Here is a 19,116-nt window from a genome sequence, read left to right as displayed (position 1 = left end):
CACATTTAAAGTCATCATACAAGTGCTAACAATATTGTCTAATTCTTACTTTGCCAGATATGTTATTTTTCATTATTTTCACCCAGCTTCAAAAGAGTAAGCTTGGCAACGAGTTAGTCTTGAAAATAACAGTAAGCACAAAGAGGGCACATTGATGTAAACAAAAATCCACAGACTAGGACAAGTATTTCAACATCCAGACATGATTCCCTTGAAGCCTAGTACCAGTCAATGTGCAAAGTTCATAGTCTCCGTAAGCTATAACTATTTTACATGAAGGGCAAATGAAACAGGAAAGCCTTCGCCACATGGTCTGGACAGAGGTTTTTAACAGTTGGAGGTATAGGCAGCCAGGTGGGCTCGTGTCCAACGTTTCTGCCATGGTGTTATGAGATCAATCTGGGTCTTCAGCAATTTCCTCTCTTCCATCTTTACCCATTACCACTCTCCGATCCGATAAAGGCGTGTTAGTGTTTTCTAAATAAAATGTAAGTCATCAGGAGGATAAGGCCGGCGGAGAGACCCGCAATCACAAACTGGTGAATGGACAGGACGTTTTCAAGTGTGTGGATGCGCTCCTCCATGGCACTGGTATGGAAGTAGTCGTACACCCCCGCCGCGATGCTCCACACGGCCCACACGGCGTCCACCACCAGATGCATGGCGCGAGGAGAGGAGTGAGATCAGAGGCGGGACGAGCTGAGAGGCATAAAAAAAAAAAAACAGAATGCGGCCTGATAGATTATTCACAATAGAAATCACAAAGGGAAAGAATTTGAAAGTTATTAAGAGCAGCGGTTTAGCTTCAGGACCCGCCATCATCCTTATAATAAAAACATGTTGCACTCTGACCCAGTTGTAGTATGTTATGTCAAGATACAGTGCTTTCTCACAATGTTCAGCTGTTTAACAAGCATTGATCCTTCACGCTGTTGCTGACCGAAATACATTAAAAAAAATCAGGCTATAGGGAGGATCACTGTTTTTCCAGGCTTGAAGAGCTTTTCACCGAAGCAATGCTTTGTTTGTGAACGTTTTGACCCACAATGGAGCTATTATTATCTATTTAATACATGTGCATTGCCCACCAGTGCCTCGGATGTGACGACACGGCGACCCCCCTAATGTGCTGTCATATTTGGAGAAAGGTCGCACTGAGGGGTCCTGACTCACAAGATGAGGACCACTGCTCTCCTGAGATCTAAATGTCACTCTGTAGGGTCTTATTATATATCACATGTATAATACATTAACAATACATTAAATTAAACCTGATTCATATAAAGTCATCCTCTTCAAACACGTTCTGAATGTATGTCACTTAAAAAGGCAATTGATTGGTCCTTTCTGAATATGCAACTACTAGATACAACCATTTAAGTCTAAATAAGTATGCTCATACAAAGAAAAAAACAAAGATTTTGTTAGGAAAGACATGTAGTAACTAGTTCACCCTGGCTCTTGACAATCCTGATCTTTAAACCAGAAAGAAGACCGTAACGCGCCCAGAGCACACCTTCGACCAAACATGACAGTATATTGAACATAAATAAATCAAAATGGTTGCAAATGTAAATATAGATTTCACAGAAGATGACCAAATTTGGAAGACATACTGAAGCTAGCAAGTTAGCATCTTTAGCATCGGGCACCTAACTTAGCTCTCAGATGTTGGTGTCGCTTTAAAATAGTTACTTACAACATTAGATTAGAAAATTATTTAATCCGGGGTAGCTAAATGTTGCTGATAGACGGGGACTGTGAAATTGTTAGCTTAATTTTCATGTTTATTCAAGTAAAACCTGAATCCCGGCTGGTCGCGCTACTTCCGCTGCTGCACGGCTATTACTTCCGGGTGCCACCGAGGGCGTGCGAGCAGCGCTGTAAAAAATAAAATAAATAAACGAGCAAAACAAAAGTGAGTATTTTATCTGCTTAACCGATGGATTTGGGTCCGTTTATTATTTACTTTCATATACCATTACAAAAGTCTGTAGATACGGTCATGACGTATCGATGCATTTTAGATAAACGTGTTGATGATATGGGGAAAAGTCAAATTATACAGAGAAACCCAGCATTTAACATTATATATTCTCTCAATACTTGTGCGCGTAAAAATATTTCGATCGATAAACACGAGTTTTTGAGGTCAGTGACCGTATAACTTTACGTAAAAATCGGCACATTAGCCACTGTATTTAGTTTTTTAGAGTGTCCCATACGCAATACTAGGCGCGGTGGCCAAGTGGTAAGGCGTCGGTCTCGTAAACCGAAGATCGCGGGTTCGAACCCCGTCCGTGCCTACGGCAATGATGTGGGAAATATTCTTTTTGGAGATGATTATATGTCCGCGCAACATGATATTAGTAAAGTTCTACTGTGTGTGAAATTACGTGACGGTACTCTATTGCGTTCTATAATATCGAGGCCAGATATCCTACACTTAACCGCTTAACCCCCACCTGAACCGAACGCATTTCCTCCAGTTTGGCATTAACCGGATCTAAAAGCTTCTTGAAATAAATAGCTACGGAAACGAGGTTTAAAGCGCAAACAAAAAAGTGACAAAAACATGCCGGAAAAGCAACAATAATAAAAAGAAAAAGCAATAAAAACATGACTGAAGAGTGATGAAAAAGCAAAAGAATAGCCACAAAAGAGCAACAAAAAACGTGACGAAAAATGCAACAAAAAGCCACAAAAATACGATGAAAAACGGACGAAAATAAGACAAAACAGCGTCAAAAAAGGAATGAAAAAAGCATTGAAAAAGCAACAAAAGCACGACATGAAAACAAAGGAGATGAGAACATGACAAATGCTTCAAAAATGGGATAAAAATGCTCTGACGAGACAAAAAAAAGTGAGCCGCTACACTGGCCAAGAAGCTTTAAGATTTGGATAAAGCCGAACAGGAGAAAATGTGCTCAGTTAAAGTGGAGGTTAAGAGGTTGCATCTAAGGCACCTGATTTTCCCTGCACAAACTGTGATATATTTTTATCTGGCCCAAACACATTTCTAGCTTTCACAACCCCTCCTGCAAGTCAGAATTCTTCGAGCAAGCTGTTATATGCACAACTTCATGTGCAGCTTTGAGCAGGGGCAAAGTGAAGAGAGAGTGGATCTTCAATTGCTCTCTCAAGTGAAGACCATCCATCAAGGTCTGTTTTTTTTTTGCTGTGTTTACTACATACTCTGGTGGCAAAGACAAATTCACTTTACAACAACAAAACCAGGGACCCTTTGCACCCATCACACAGTCTCTTCAAGGTAATGCCTTCAGGGAGGAGACTGCGGAATCCACGGGCCAGTTCCAGTCGACTGAAGAACAGTTTCATACACAAGGCCATCGGGGAAGCTGAACTCCCTGCCCTCCCTCCCACCTTTCAAATAAAAAATCTTGAATCTTGAATCTTGAAAAGTCAGGTACCCCAACTGGCTGCAGAGTACAGACGATGAGGATGGATAACAGGCGTGCATACCTTACCATAAATGTTTGAGATGAGGGAAGGAATTAATTTGTTAACTTTTATATATGCAAATAAATATTATTTAATAATTTGTGAGTTTCTTTTTGGATGTAAAAAGATAAAAAAAAAAAACAACAACAACAACAACAACAGACAATTAGAAGTTCATTTCAGAAAAGGCTACACTGCATGTCATATTTTAATACTATATTTATGCACAGTTAATCCCCCCGCCCCAAAGAAGTACATTTACTCTCGATTTCCAGCAAATCATTTTATTTTTTTTGCAGGAAACTAAACAATCTGTCAAAGGTGAGCCATGTCAACCAGCTGTAAAACAATAAAACATGTGCACACTGAATAAAGGAATGATACTAATTGTAGAAAAATCACAGTTAGTTTTCCAATGACGTTACACATTTGTAGTAGTAAGCTTAACGTCTCCAGTGATTTGCATCTTAACTTCTTTCCAGTCAATAACGTCACCACTTTGAGACATGTCACCATTTGCAATTTGCTTTATAACACTGCGTGGAACCACATAACTCCACAAGTTAATGTCCGATATTTCACCCACAAAGCTTTGACCGGCGTCAAAGTTGCCGAGGTATTCGTCTGGGTCCTGCCCGATGAGCACTGTGCCCCCACTGCGGACTGTGTGGTTTTTCCCGTAGATTTTGGCCAGACTCTTCTTGCCGTCCACGAAGACAGAGGTGGCGCCAGACTGGGAGTCCCAGGTGATGCACAGGTGAGTCTCCATCGGGCCGAGAGCCGGGACCGTGAAGAACACGCCGTTTCCACTCAGGTACATGCTGATTCTGAGGAGGGAAGAAACAAGGGGTTTGACCAGATGACAAGATACTTTTATGTTGCCAGGTAGGTATAGTGGGAGGAAAATGTATGTGAACGCTTTGGAATTTCTCACATTTCTGCCTAAATTGGACATAAAACGTGGTCTGATCTTTATTAAAATCATAAGAATGAATAAACAATGTCTGCTTAAAGAAATACCAACCAAACAATTACCTGTTATAATTTTAATGGCCATAACATGTAAACATTCACAGGACAGGGAGGAATAAGTGAGTGAACCCATGAATCTCGCTGAACTGCAACAGCTTTGTCAGCCAGCTATTTAATACAAGGGTTTACTTAGGCTACTTATTCCATGCGGTTGTGAGTGTCTCAAGTTTTTCTGTAAAATATCTTGATAAACTTGTGAATTCATTTTTCCACTGATGATAGTAGGTTGTCCAGGCCCTGAGGCAACAAAGCAGCCCCACACCATGATGCCATGATGCACCATGACCCTTCTTTTGTAGCAATTGACTCTGTGCATAACTTCAAATCATAACAACACCGCCCAAGAACTGACTTCCAGTTTCGATCCAGCACACCAAAATAAAAGCACCATCTTATTGGTTCAGCAGTTCACTAGCTCAACTTTCTTTCTGCCTAACTTAACAGACAAAACACTTAAAATGTGTGTATTCAATTATATTCTTGGAATGTTGCAAGTACCTGCTAAACTAATCAACTTGACAAGCTGTGTGCCTTTATTTTGGTGTGCTGGATCGAAACAGGAAGAGGCTTCTTGGGCGGCGTTGTTATGATTTGAAGTAATGCACAGAGTAAATCACTGCTTTTCTGTAGTTGCATATTAGACGTGCGCAACAATCAGGATGAATCTCGGACCATTCCTCTTCCTCTTTACAAAACGGCTGCAGTTCAGCGAGATACCTGGGTTCACTTACTTATTCCTCCCTGTCCTGTGAATGTTTACATGTTATGGCCATTAAAAATATGATAAAATGTTAATGTTTGGGTGGTTTTCGTTTAAGCAGACACTGTTTATTCATTCTTATGATTTCAATAAAGATAAGACCATATTTTATAACCAGGTGGACATTCTTGTTGTTTGTGACATACCTGCCGTCCAACTCCCTCCACAGGTTGAGCTCGTCATAGTACTGTGTCCTGTAGGCGAACAGAATGATCTCCCGCTGCTGTTGTGGCAGCTCAGTGGCGACTCGCAGACACAGCGTGAAGGAGCTCAGGCTCAGAGGCTTCAGAGGCTCCAGCGTCACATAATTCTGTGACGATTCAGTCTCGAAGACCAGGGTACGTGTGTTCAGCTCCTCTACAGGACAAACATGAAGGTTAGACTCCTCTCTCGCATGGTGAATATGGGTGGTGTCTTGCTCAAGGACATCATTAAAAACATAACCATCATAATGTATGTGTTAGAAGTTGCTGAGGTCTAGATTTTAAAAACAAAGAACAGGAAAAGTGTCTTACGAGCCACAGAGGCAGCACAGAAGAGGAGCAAAGCTGACAACTTCATTTTGTCTGAAAAAAAAAAAAGAAATAAATCAGAAAAACAATCATAATTTATACTTTGACATAACTAGAGATTAATAGTAGCAGTTAGAATATGAGTAGCAGAAATTAGTGCATTTGGAGCACAGTTTTAATTATATCACACCTCTTTTTGCTTTCATTTTAGTAATTTATCTGGCTATTTCACACACCTCTAATATGTAGTTTCTTTTGTACATTGATTGCATGCTACATCCACAAAAAATATCTTCGAGGAAAATCCAAATCTGTTACAATAGTAATACATTTTCTCACTCCAACCACACAACAAAAGTCTGCAGATTAAAATAAAGGAAAGAATGAATGCCTCAAGACGCTGCAACGCTAGTGTAATTCTTTTCATATTGCACTTACTTGTGCTGTGGCCGTATCTTCAGTCTGATGCGCAATCCTCCTGAAAAACATATATAGGCCCCGTGTATTATTGATCTCTCTGCTTGTGCCCAGACCCTCTGCTCTGGACTGTGGACCACAGATACGGCTGTTTGCAGAAAAGATCAAACCAGGTTTCAAGTCTTTAGAAGGGGTGTCCAAACTGTTTTTTCATCTCAAAATGCCAACTCTGTCTCACCAGAAAATTGTGGTATTTAAGGGTTTTCAATTTGCACCACCATTGGCGATGTGTGCAGATTCGACAAAATGTCAGCTGGCCACCAAAAACTGGTCAAAGGAATTTGTCCCCCGGGCCACATTTTGAGTACCAATGAATGATATATATTGTTATACACCGCGTTCCAAATAATTATGCAAATAGTATTTCAGTGTCAAAAAGGTAAAAAAAGAGAAAACTTCAATGAAACTCATGGATGGTATTGTGTCTCAGGGCTCTTTGAATCTCAGAGACCTGGGATGATTAGTTTTCAGGTTAAGCCCAGTTAAGGGAAAAACTACTGAAAAAAGATGTTCCACTTTATTAAGCAGATCATAATTTTCAAGAAATATGGGAAAGAAAAAGGATCTCTCTGCTGATGAAAAGAGTGATTCTGAGCACACACGGGTTTGTGAAGATAAAGGCACAATAAGGACGGTTTCTGCCAGACAAACACATCAGATTAAGAGAACAGCTGCTACAAAGCCGCAGACAGGTATTTGAAGCTGCTGGCGCCTCTGGAGTCTCCTGAACATCAAGGTGTAGGACCCTCCAGAGGCTGCAGTTGTGCATAAACCTTCTATCCGGCCTCCCCTAAACTGTTCATTGAAACTGAAGCAGAAACGGCTGCAGTGGCTTAGAAATACATGAAGACTCATTTTCAAACAGTCTTGTTCACTGATGAGGCCGTGGATGGTCAGATCAATGGAGTAGTGAATGGTTGGTGAATGGCCACAATGTCCCAACAAGAGGGGGCGGAGTCATGTTTTGGGCCAGAATCAGAGCTGGTCGGCCCCTTTAGGCCCTTTTAGGCTCCCTGAAGGTGTGAAAATGACCTTTGAAAAATATGTGGAGTTTCTGACTGACCACTGTCTTCTATGGTACAAAAAGAAGAGCCGTGCTTTCCCGAACAAAATCCTCTTCATGCACGACAACGCACCATGTCCTGCTGTAAAGAATACCTCTGCATCACTGAGAGAATCTCATGATGTGGACCCCCTCCTCCCCTGACCTCAACCCTATTGAGAACCTTTGGAGCCTCAACAAAAAACACTTCTATGAGGGTGGGAGGCAGTTTTCATCCAAACAGCAGCTCTGGGAGGCCATTCTGACATCCTGCAAAGAAATCCGAGCAGAAACTGTCCAAAACTCACAAGTTTAATGGATTTAAGACTTTTGAAGCTGCTATCACACAAGGGCTCCTATGGTAAAATATAACTTGATCGTTAATATTTTTTTTGATTGAAATAGCTTTTGATTTCAGTAAATATGACCTCCTAATGCTACAAATTCAACAAATTACCATTTGTTTGTATTGAAACGATGAGTTGCATAAGCATATAGTTTTTTACTATATTTATTTTTGGGAGGTTTCTTCAACCACATTTAAACGATCCTCTACCAGTTAAAGACATGAAAATTATGCTGACTCTCATTTGAGTTGACAAGTTTAGAAAAACAGAGAAAAATGTCATTTGCATAATAATTTGGAACGCAGTGTATATTGTTGCATCATATTTATCTATCATTTCAACATGTTATCATGCATTGATAAAGATTTATTTGGACGGTCAAAGGTCAAAGTTACTAGAGCTTCAGAGCTTCAGAGCTATTTTGCACAATCCGACCGTCCTTACTGAAGGGCAAGGGGAAGTGACATCACCAACAGCTGTTTTTCTTCTTCTTTAAAGTTATTGGTGGAGTGCAGGCCAAACAAAAGTGCATGTCGCCCCCTACTGTACATAGTGTCCAAACAAAGACATTTAAGGAGAAAATAAAATCCAAATGATCCATAAATTTCCCTTTTAGTGTTATTTTATTTCAACAGCTGTTTCATAAAGCTACAGTAGCAAATTAGCCATGTGGTTTAAGTTTCTACTAAATGAAAACAAAAGCATTTAATCCGTTTACTGAGGCGGCTCTTTGACACATTGACATGTGTTTTATTATTACTTTTGTTATTAAATGTGCTCCTGTCAATCAACAGTGGTTGTGCATGAATCACTCGAGGGTGGGGGTGAGGGGGGTGGGGGGGGTTGGCTTATGGGATGGTACATAGCTCCTCATCACCGGTTAGTTAGCACCAGAGGTCCCTATGCTAAAGTGGCTATGATAGTTAGCATTGAGGCTCCTTTTCCAAACGACTTCCTAACTGACAGCCCAATTCGGAAGCATCTTGTCATGGCGGACGCTGACGCACATCCGGTTTGGCATAAGACCTCTTACAAATCTGCTCATTTCGGAAGGAGCCTTTATGTTTTGTGTGTCTGATGTAGCCTCAATACGAGAAGCCAGGAAGGATCCTTCATTTGATCCTGTAACATGTTGCTGCATGTTTTAATACTGCATTTGGGCTCAGTTTATCCAAAGAAAGTACATTTACTCTAGATTTCCAGCAAATCATTTTATTTTTTCTGCAGGAAAATAAACAGTCTGACAAAGGTGAGCCATGTCAAACAGCTGTGAAACAAACATGCCAGTTACTCCACCATGGTGACAGTGATACATGTGTAAAGAAAGACAGAATAAAGAAATCATACAAACTGAGAAAAATCACAGTTTTTCATTGACTTTACTCATCTCTAGTAGTAAGCTTAACGTCTCCTTTGACTTGCAACTTAACCTCGCTCCAGTCAATGATGTCACCACTTCGAGCTACATAGGAAGTTGCCATATTATTTCTTATTTCAACCTGGATAGACTCAAACAGACGAAAGCGGTGATTAGGAAGATTTATTGACATGTATATTAGTTTTGCCGATCAGACCCCGGCGGTAACATCGATGTATGAAAGTCAGTATGGATAAACAGCTTGTAGTTAGGGATGCCTTCCCCCGGAGCCTGGACACTGGTGGTGGTATGGAAGACCTGTGAAGCCGCAGCAGATAGAAGCCGTGGATGGAAGAGGTGGAGATGGGGTGGAGGTGGGTCACAGCGCAGCTGGGAAGCGAACGAACCATGATTGCTGGGGCTTAAAAGCGGGACCGAGGGCGATGATTGGCTGCTATGGAGGTGCGGCTCTTACGCTGATGGCTGAGGTGGAGGCGTGGCCCTCTCGGAAGCGATCATTGGCTGGAGGTATGTGATGCTGAAAATCGTCTCCCAGGTTGAATTAACGCCTAGGCTTCATATTGTCTGGAACCAAATAACTCCACAAGTTAATGTCTGATATTTCACCCACAAAGCTTTGATTGGCATCAAAGTATGTGTCCTGCCCGATGATCACTCTGCCCCCACTGCGGACGGTGTGCCTTTTCTTGTAGATTTAGGTCAGACTCTTCTTGCCGTTCACGAAGACAGTGGTGGCGCCAGAACTGGACTCCCAGGTGACGCACAGGTGAGTCTCCATCGGGCCGAGAGCCGGCACCGTGAAGAGCACAGGTTCGTCGCTACTCCTCAGGTACAGGCCGATTCTGAAGGGGGAAGAAACAAAGGGTTTGACCAGACAGAAGTTGATGACAAGATACTTTTATGTTGCCCATTTATTCAAAGCTCAGGTATAATATGAGATCACACTACCTCCAGTTCATCTTTTTTCTCAGAACATTCGTTCTGGTGGACATTCGTGTTGTTTGTGACATACCTGCCATATCTGACTCCCTCCACAGGTTGAGCTCGTCATTGTTCCACGTCCTGTAGGCGAACAGAATGATCTTCCGCTGCCGTTGGGGCAGCTCAGTGGCGACTCGCAGACACAGCGTGAAGGAGCTCAGGTCCAGAGGCTTCAGAGGCGTCAGCTCCACATATTTCTCAGATGATGATGGAAATGATTCAGAGCTGAAGATCAGGGTGCCCACATTCGTGTCCACTACAGGCAAGCGCGGACCTAGAAAAAAAATCACGGGGTGGCAAGCAGGGTCAGGGATCATTTCTGGGGTGGCAACACATTTTACAATGTCGAATGTTCAACAGTCAGACCCCGAATCACAGAAAACACAATGGACAGGTGGTGTGACTTGGTCTGGAGAACAAAAGCTTCTTTCAGCCACTAATTAACATTAGTCTGGTACTTTCCACACTTTCCATTGGCTCAGCATGGAATGACCTGCATCAATAAATCTAAATCTGATACTGTATTAATCTCTGTAGAGAAATTAGATCTCTGCATTTGACCCATGCTCAGTATCGCATTGGGCGACCTGTAGGAGCAGTGAGCTGCCAGCATTGGCCGGCACTCGGGGACCCATCTCCATGATGTGGAGCCAGGCTGGTGGTCAGAAACACCTGGCTGGAGGATTAACCTTTTGCACATGTTTTTTATAACCTACCAAATACGCAGACACGGGGAGAACATGCAAACTCCACACAGAAAGGCCCCGTCCAGGTGGGAATCGAACCCGGGACTTCAAGCTGTGAGGCACGAGCACTAACCGCTGCGCCACCGTGTCCTATACAGAACTGTTACAATTCAATAAGATGCTGGAGACAGAGACATTACATTTCCATGCGTTAGAGACACCGTTAGGAAGTCAGGGAGACCTTTCCAACACCAATACTTACAAAGGGTTTTCACATACAGGTGATAGCCCAGTAGGCAGTAGCAATGTGTTTTTTTCATCTGTATTGCGTTTGGAGACTGATTGCAGGAAGATGATCTTTGGGAAATGCAACAATAAGGTTTATCCCAAAGAAAATCATACATATGAAACTTTCAAGCATCAAAAACATTTTCCATTACACGTTCATTTAAGTTATTTATCTGGCTATTTTGCTGACCTCTAATCTGTTTCATTTGTACATTAATTACATGCTACATTCACAAAAAAAGATTGGAAAGGAAAATCCAAATTTGTTACAATAATGATGCATTTTCTGACTCCGACCACACCACTACAGTCTGCAGATGAACAGATTAAGGCATGACAGAATGCCTTAAGATGCTGCTCTTTTCATATTGCACTTACTTGATGTCGATGTTTTTGCTGACGAAAAATGCAGGAGAGCAAGGTAGTTCTTTAAGCCTTTATTAACTCAAAAGGACAGCGTGATGACAGTTGCAGGAAAGTCAGCAAATTTGACAGAACAACCAGTTTCTATACCACAGGGACTAGTTTAATTTTAGGAGCCCTTCTTCCTGCACAGATGGCATGTACTGTATACAGCTATAAGTAAACGACTGCATAAAAATTACAATCAGTTTCCATTGACCTCACACATTTGTAGTAATAAGCTTAACGTCTCCAGTGATTGGCAAGTCAACCTCGCCCCAGTTAATAACATCACCACGTTGTTGAGTCGTATAAACAGTTAACATTTCCTTTATAGAACTGTGTGGAAGCACAGAGCTCCACAAGTTAATGTCCGATATTTCACCCACAAAGCTTTGCTTGGCGTCAAAGTCACCAAGTAATGAGTCTGGGTCCTGCCCGATGATCACTCTGCCCCCACTGCTGACTGTGTGGTATTTCTTGTAGATTTTGGTCAGACTCTTCTTGCCGTCCACGAAGACAGCGGTGGCGCCAGAACTGGACTCCCAGGTGACGCACAGGTGAGTCTGCATCGGGCCGAGAGCCGGCACCGTGAATTTTGCACCTTCGTCGCTACTCCTCAGGTACAGGCCGATTCTGAGGAAAGAAGAAACAAAGGGTTTGACCAGACAGAAGCTGATGACAAGATACTTTTATGTTGCCAATTTATTCAAAGCTCAGGTATAATACAAGATCACGCTATCCCCAATTCAGGTGGACATTTGTGTTGTTTATGACAGACCTGCCGTCTGACAATCTCCACAGGTTGAGCTCGTCATGGTCCTGGATCCTGTAGGCGAACAGAATGATCTCCCGCTTCCGTTGGGGCAGCTCAGTGGCGACTCGCAGACACAGCGTGAAGGAGCTCAGATCCAGAGGCTTCAGAGGAGTGAGCTCCACATAATTCTGTGATGATTCAGAGCTGAAGATCAGGGTGCGCACACTCATCTCCTCTACAGGACAGACATGAAGGTTAGACTCCTCTCCTGCATGGTGAATGTGGGTGGTGTCTTGCTCAAGGACATCATAAAAACCATAACCATCATAATGTTTGTATTAGATGTTGCTGAAGTTTAGATTCTACAACAAAGAACAGGAAAAGTGTCTTACGAGCCACGGAGGCAGCACAGAAGAGGAGCAAAGCTGACAACTTCATTTTGTCTGAAATAAAAAGAAATAAATCAGAAAAATAACTTTGACATAACTAGAGTTAAGTAGTAGCAGGTAGAATATTAGAACACATCTCTAATCTGTAGTTTCTTTTGAACATTGATTATATGCTACATTCACAAGAATCAATATCAAAGAGGAAAATCCAAATTTGTTACAATAGTGATTATTTAGTTTTCTCGCTCCAACCACACCACAAAAATCAGCAAATTAACACATTAAAGAAAAACAGAATGCCCTGAGACGCTGCAATGCTAGTGCTACTCTTTTCAAATTGCACTTACTCGTACTGTGTGTATTTTGCTGTTTAGCTGTGATCTTACCTTCAGACCAATGCGAAATCCTCCTGAAAAACATTGATAAACTCCTGTAATTTATAGAACCTCTGATCTAGTGGACTGTGGACCACAGATATCACTGTTTGCAGAAGAAATCAAACCAGGTCAAGTTTACAATCCAAATTAAGGGTTTCCAAACCTTTTTCATACATAATGACATTAGTGGTCGACTTTTGGGGATTTTTATTGGCCAATGCCGATTTTTTTTGGCCGATTTTTTCAAAATGTCTGGTCTATAATCCTGTATTAACATAAATACTTGGCTGGGGCCGAAACACACAAAAAGTCTTTAGGTAGACAAAATATTGATTGGACTATTTTCTATTATTTGATGTGCCTTTAAATATACTGCACATTACCTTGACACATTTTTAAAAGCTTTCAGAGGTTTTCATTCGACTTCTATGTTTTAAAGTTATAAATACACTCAAAGGCCAGAAACTCAATGGGTCAGATCTTGTGACTGGCGCAGTCCGTGCGCAACTCTAAACGCAACATAGTACACGCGCAATCTTGCATGTGGCGCAGGGTTTGCTGCGCCACTAGGGAGAGGGCGTTTTTTTAAGAAAAAGAGGCCGACTGAGGCGTGGTTCATTACACATTATGTTCCTCGACGTCAAATTGAAAACAAAAGCAAAATTGCCTTGAAAAGTCTGTTTGAGCGTAGGTTACGCACGGGTTTACGTTGATACTGTAGATCAACGTTGTTAGGGACCAAGCAGTGAGATAATGAGACAAAGGCTTCAAATCTCAAAAAAAGGCACTTTATTGGCCACAACAAACATAGGCCGATAAAAGAGGTCAACTTAATGTAACTTTACAAAAATAGAATGTGCAAAGGAAACTAAATAACACAAACAAACTGACCTCCTCAAATGAGACAAAAGGCAACTTATATACAGCTTGGACCATACCAAAACATAATGAGCAGAAACACAGGGGAGAAACAAACAAAAGTAAAGGACAAACAAAGCCCCCTTAACCCCAGTCCCCCTCTGCAGTGGTCTGGTCCTCATAAGGCTGCCTACAGCTCTCTCCAGGCCCGCCCCTCGCCACTGCTCAGTTCTTAAAGGGACAGAGAACAACATTAGGTCCAATCTCATATAAACTGGTTACCTCTGTGTGGCTGGGCCATCACAAACGCGCACACCCCCAACACCAAAACAACAACAGTTTTCCATAAATAAACCACACATGCCTTCAAGAGCCACAACACCAGGTCTAATCTGAGTTTTAAGGAGACATTTCCATCGTGTGTCAGTCTTTACCTCCTGATGATGCTCCGTGTGTAGCCACAGCTCAGTCCAAAAGGAAGACGCGCATTTTACAGGACGCAGAGCAACTTTTATTTTTCAGCCGCTCCAAGAATCCTGCAGCTTTAGCGCAAATGTTCCAATACGCTACAGTTTTCTTGCAACTACTGCATGACTCTGCAACTCCTCCACAGCCGATATGACAGTTTCTGATCAATTAAATCCTGTACATTTCGTAACTTTGCGCATTCGAACGGTGTCCAACGCGAGGCTGCTGCTTCTCTGTCCCGCCCGCTCAGCTACGATCTGCAGTGAGCGGCTGCAGCAGCGGAGGGACAGTTTTATTTCTTTAATCTTTATTAAACATTGCGCGCTGCATCATGCATGTTACGTGTTTACAAGAGAACCCCTCCCTGCAAACCACCGCCTTCCGCAGGTCTGGGGAAAGCATGGGGAGGGGGCGGCACCACAACATCACAATGCGAGTCTGTCCCCCCCTCCTGTCCTGCCCACTTTTTGCGCCAGTTATGACACTGAAGATTGCAAGGAGCGCCACCCGTCTGGGTACTACTGCCTGCGCTATGAACCACAAGATCTGGCCCAATGTGTCTTTGTAATGAGCTCATGTTGGTTAATAATTCATGTATTATTAATTCATGACACAGTGACCTCCATCAGACTGGACTTTTCATCTGTCCCACTTTATGTTTCTGTAACAGTGGTTTCTCTGCAGCTGCTTTAGGTTCAGCATTTGAATATTTCCTCTTCCACAGACTCATCAGTGCAACATACTGACCAGTGTCCTGTCTGTTCGTAACTTAACTTTGTGCTCGATATCGTGAGCAAATGAGCGCATTATGACGCTTTGGGAAAGAGATGGAGCTTGAGGGTTCTGCGCAGTATCCGGGACCGAGATGTCTGATGTATTTCCTGGGATCTGCTGGAGCCACTCCTCCAGTTTGGGAGTCAATGCCTCGAGTGCCCCAACGACCACGGGCAACACTGATGCCTTCACCCTCCAGGCGCTCTCCAGCTCTTCTCTGAGCCTCTGGTATTTCTCTAGTTTTTCCTGATGTTGAAGTCGCTTGGTATTGCTATGTCGACCACAACGGCTTTCCTCTGCTCTTTGTCCACCACCACAATGTCCGGTTGGTTCGCCGTTACCATTCTGTCCGTCTGTATCTGGAAGTCCCACAGGATCTTGGCTCGGTCATTCTCTACCACCTTTGAAATTAACCTGTTTCCAGTCAATAATGTCACAAGGACGAGTTGAAGAAAGACTTTGAGTCGCCATTTGCTTTATAAAACTGTCTGAACTGCCCGATGAGCACTGTGCCCCCACTGCTGACTGTGTGGTTTTTCTTGTAGATTTTGGTGAGACTCTTTTTGCCGTCCACGAAGACAGTGGTGGCGCCAGAACTGGACTCCCAGGTGACGCACAGGTGAGTCTGCATCGGGCCGAGAGCCGGCACCGTGAATAATGCGCCTTCGCTACTCCTCAGGTACGGGCCGATTCTGAGGAGGGAAGAAACAAGGAGTTTGAAGCTGTGGCCTAAGCTGTTTTACACCTGTGGGACGTGTAAGTGTCATTTTGTCTGTTTGTACAACCATTTTAACTTAATCCTTAATATGCTAAAACCTATTTTATTGTTTGTTCACAGGGGACCTATGTTTACCTTTTTTTGTAATGTTTCGGAGCTCAAAATAAACTCTGAAAAAGACATCCGATTCTCCCTGGTCATTCCGAGGGGGCAACAATACTCCTCAGGTACAGGCCGATTCTGAGGAGGGAACAAACAAGGTGTAGCCCACATGAAACAATGGGCTACTAGACCAGTACATGTTGTCTAAGCTGCAATTGCACTAGTTGTCCACTAGAGTGTGCCACAGCGCCTCAAATAACTTAAGCCTCACCCATGCGGTCATTTAGCCCTTTTCCACTAAGCTGGTGCCTGTGCTGGTTCTGGGCCAGTTCCAGTTTCAGAACCGGTTCTTTTTCGTTTTCCACTGAAAAAACACTGGTTCTTGGTTCCAAAATCTGGTGCCGGTTGGGAACCAGTTAAAAGCTGGACCAAGAAACGAGCACCAGTAATGCCAGCAGCTGGAGGCGTGGCTCTCTCCTCCAACAAACAATCAATGTTAGTTAGTTTGTGCTTAGAACTTCCTGGAGAAGCCAAAACAGTCTCTGTGGAGGAAACTGTTGTTCTGCTTTATGCTCTTCAGCTAAAACAAGAGTTAGAAAGAAGAAATCAAAATGTTAATGGCTGCTGTGACTGAAACATAAACTTATTTTTCTGTATTTTATAACCAGAAGTGGCTGCAGTAAGATGTTACTATCCATGTTTGATGTTGACTTCCCAAAGCGTTGCCATGACAATGGGCGCAGCTCTCATTTTGGTGGAAAACCAAGTCAGTATGGAACCAACCCGGCACCAGAACCAGCTCTGAACCAGCCCAGAACCAACACCTTGGTGGAAAAGCCCTAAGAGTCACTTCCCTCGAAGCACGCTCCTCGTGTGTCTGATCGAACGGAGCGAGCTAAAGGTACAAGTCTGTGTGCTGCAGAAGTGACTCCTTTGAAAAGTCTATGAAGAAAACCCCAACTGGTTTGATGGTGAGCCCTGAAAAGTGATGGCGAGCCCAGCCCATGATCCATGCAGGCGAGTGTGATGGTGTGGCCAGCCAGACGCATTCCGCTGCAGAAGAACCGAGACTGGACCCGACCCATTGGATTGAGATAAGACTGAAACATTGGTCACAACACTACCCGGGTAGCAACGTTGCAACCAAACCTTAGAACCAAACAAGCTGAACTTTGCACATTTTTGGGGGGAAAAGAGCTCTATTTTTTTTCTTTGTTTATTTTATTGTATACACCTTGTATCTGTTAATGTGGTTGCCATATTGGTTGAGCAATAAACCACAGGTTGTCCATCTTTTCTTAAATCTTGGCAAATCATTCCAATCTCTCTCTTGGACGTACCTAGCAGATGTTAGTGCTTCTCATACTGGTCCACTCTAAGGGCGCTACACAAAGGGGTTTGACCAGACAGAAGCTGATGACAAGATACTTTTACCAATTTATCTTTGAATAAATTGTTTGGAGACTGATTGCAGGAAGATGGTCTTTGGGAAATGCAACAATAAGGTTTATCCCAAAGAAAATCATACATATGAAACTTTCAAGCATCAAAAACATTTTCCATTACACTTTCATTTAAGTTATTTATCTGGCTATTTTGCTGACCTCTAATCTGTTGTTTCATTTGTACATTAATTATATGCTACATTCACAAAAAAGATTGGACAGGAAAATCCAAATTTGTTACAATAATGATGCACTTTCTGACTCCGACCACACCACTACAGTCTGCAGATGAACAGATTAAGGCATGACAGAATGCCTTAAGATGCTGCTCTTTTCATATTGCACTTACTTGATGTCGATGTTTTTGCTGACAAAAAATGCAGGAGAGCAAAGTAGTTCTTAAAGCCTTTATTAACTCAAAAGGACAGTGTGATGACAGTTGCAGGAAAGTCAGCAAATTTGACAGATCAACCAGTTTCTATACCACAGGGACTAGTTTAATTTTATGAGCCCTTCTTCCTGCACTGATGGCATGTACTGTATACAGCTATAAGTAAACGACTGCATAAAAATTACAATCAGTTTCCATTGACCTCACACATTTGTAGTAATAAGCTTAACGTCTCCAGTGATTGGCAAGTCAACCTCGCCCCAGTTAATAACATCACCACGTTGTGGAGTCGTATAAACAGTTAACATTTCCTTTATAGAACTGTGTGGAAGCACAGAGCTCCACAAGTTAATGTCCGATATTTCACCCACAAAGCTTTGCTTGGCGTCAAAGTCACCAAGTAATGTGTCTGGGTCCTGCCCGATGACCACTCTGCCCCCACTGCTGACTGTGTGGTATTTCTTGTAGATTTTGGTCAGACTCTTCTTGCCGTCCACGAAGACAGCGGTGGCGCCAGAACTGGACTCCCAGGTGACGCACAGGTGAGTCTGCATCGGGCCGAGAGCCGGCACCGTGAAGAGCAAGGGTTCGCTGCTAGTCCTCAGGTACAGGCCGATTCTGAGGAGGGAAGAAACAAAGGGTTTGACCAGACGGAAGCCGATGACAAGATGCTTTTATGTTGCCAATTTATTCAAAGCTCAGGTACAATACGAGATCACTCTATCCCCAATTCATCATTTTTTTTTCTCAGAACAGGTGGACATTCGTGTTGTTTTTGACATACCTGCCGTCAGACTCCCTCCACAGGTTGAGCTCATCACGGTCCTGCGTCCTGTAGGCGAACAGAATGAACTCCCGCTTCCATTGTGGCAGCTCAGTGGCAACTCGCAGACACAGCGTGAAGGAGCTCAGATCCAGAGGCTTCTGAGGAGTCAGCTCCACAAAATTCCGTGACGATTCAGAGCTGAAGATCAGGGTGCGCACACTCAGCTCCTCTACAGGACAGACATGAAGGTTAGACTCCTCTCCTGCATGGTGAATGTGGGTGGTGTCTTGCTCAAGGACATCATAAAAACCATAACCATCATAATGTTTGTGTTAGATGTTGCTGAAGTTTAGATTCTACAACAAAGAACAGGAAAAGTGTCTTACGAGCCACGGAGGCAGCACAGAAGAGGAGCAAAGCTGACAACTTCATTTTGTCTGAAAGAAATAAATCAGAAAAACCAACGTAATTTAGCTTTGACATAAATAGAGTTTAGTTGTAGCAGTGAAAGAAAGACAGAATTTAATAAAACACTGCAATGCTAGTGCTGCTCTTCTCAAATTGCACTTAATTGTGAGTATTTTGCTGTGATCTTACCTTCAGACCAATGCGAAATGAAAATCTTCTTTAAGCTCCTGTATTTATAGCACCTCTGATCTAGTGGACTGTGGACCACATGCATCACTGTTTGCAGGAGAAAT

General features: G+C 42.8%; 2 protein-coding genes and 1 long non-coding RNA gene across 3 annotated transcripts in view; all 3 read right to left on the bottom strand.

Annotated features, from left to right (window-relative positions):
- Positions 1-12,567, bottom strand: part of LOC306968995 (C-reactive protein-like) — a 289,059-nt gene extending 276,492 nt beyond the window's left edge. The window contains exons 1-3 of the mRNA XM_079564602.1: positions 12,520-12,567; positions 5,404-5,614; positions 3,814-4,292 (exon numbers count right to left, since the gene is read on the bottom strand). Coding sequence (XP_079420728.1) covers positions 3,887-4,292; positions 5,404-5,614; positions 12,520-12,565 — 663 coding nt within the window. The 5' untranslated portion in view covers positions 12,566-12,567 and the 3' untranslated portion in view covers positions 3,814-3,886. The remainder of the gene's footprint in view (positions 1-3,813; positions 4,293-5,403; positions 5,615-12,519) is intronic.
- Positions 481-1,843, bottom strand: LOC306969447. The gene is made up of 2 exons (XR_013793325.1): positions 1,700-1,843; positions 481-699 (listed from the first exon to the last, which is right to left on the bottom strand). It is a non-coding gene; the product is annotated as an uncharacterized lncRNA (long non-coding RNA).
- A 2,859-nt stretch (positions 12,568-15,426) lies between the features above and the next one.
- On the bottom strand, positions 15,427-18,856 carry LOC306969195 (C-reactive protein-like; the record flags this gene model as incomplete). The annotated part of the gene is made up of 4 exons (XM_079564795.1): positions 18,802-18,856; positions 18,434-18,644; positions 17,956-18,267; positions 15,427-15,685 (listed from the first exon to the last, which is right to left on the bottom strand). Exons 1-4 carry the CDS (start codon positions 18,845-18,847, stop codon positions 15,427-15,429), a joined length of 828 nt encoding a protein of 275 aa, XP_079420921.1. The 5' UTR covers positions 18,848-18,856.
- Between the last annotated feature and the right edge of the window lie 260 nt (positions 18,857-19,116).

The sequence above is a fragment of the Gobius niger genome (genome assembly GCF_951799975.1).
Source record: "Gobius niger genome assembly, chromosome: 10".
NCBI classification, from domain to species: Eukaryota; Metazoa; Chordata; class Actinopteri; order Gobiiformes; family Gobiidae; genus Gobius; species Gobius niger.
Note: the sequence above shows the minus strand (reverse complement) of the source record. Positions and strands in the feature narration are given on the sequence as shown.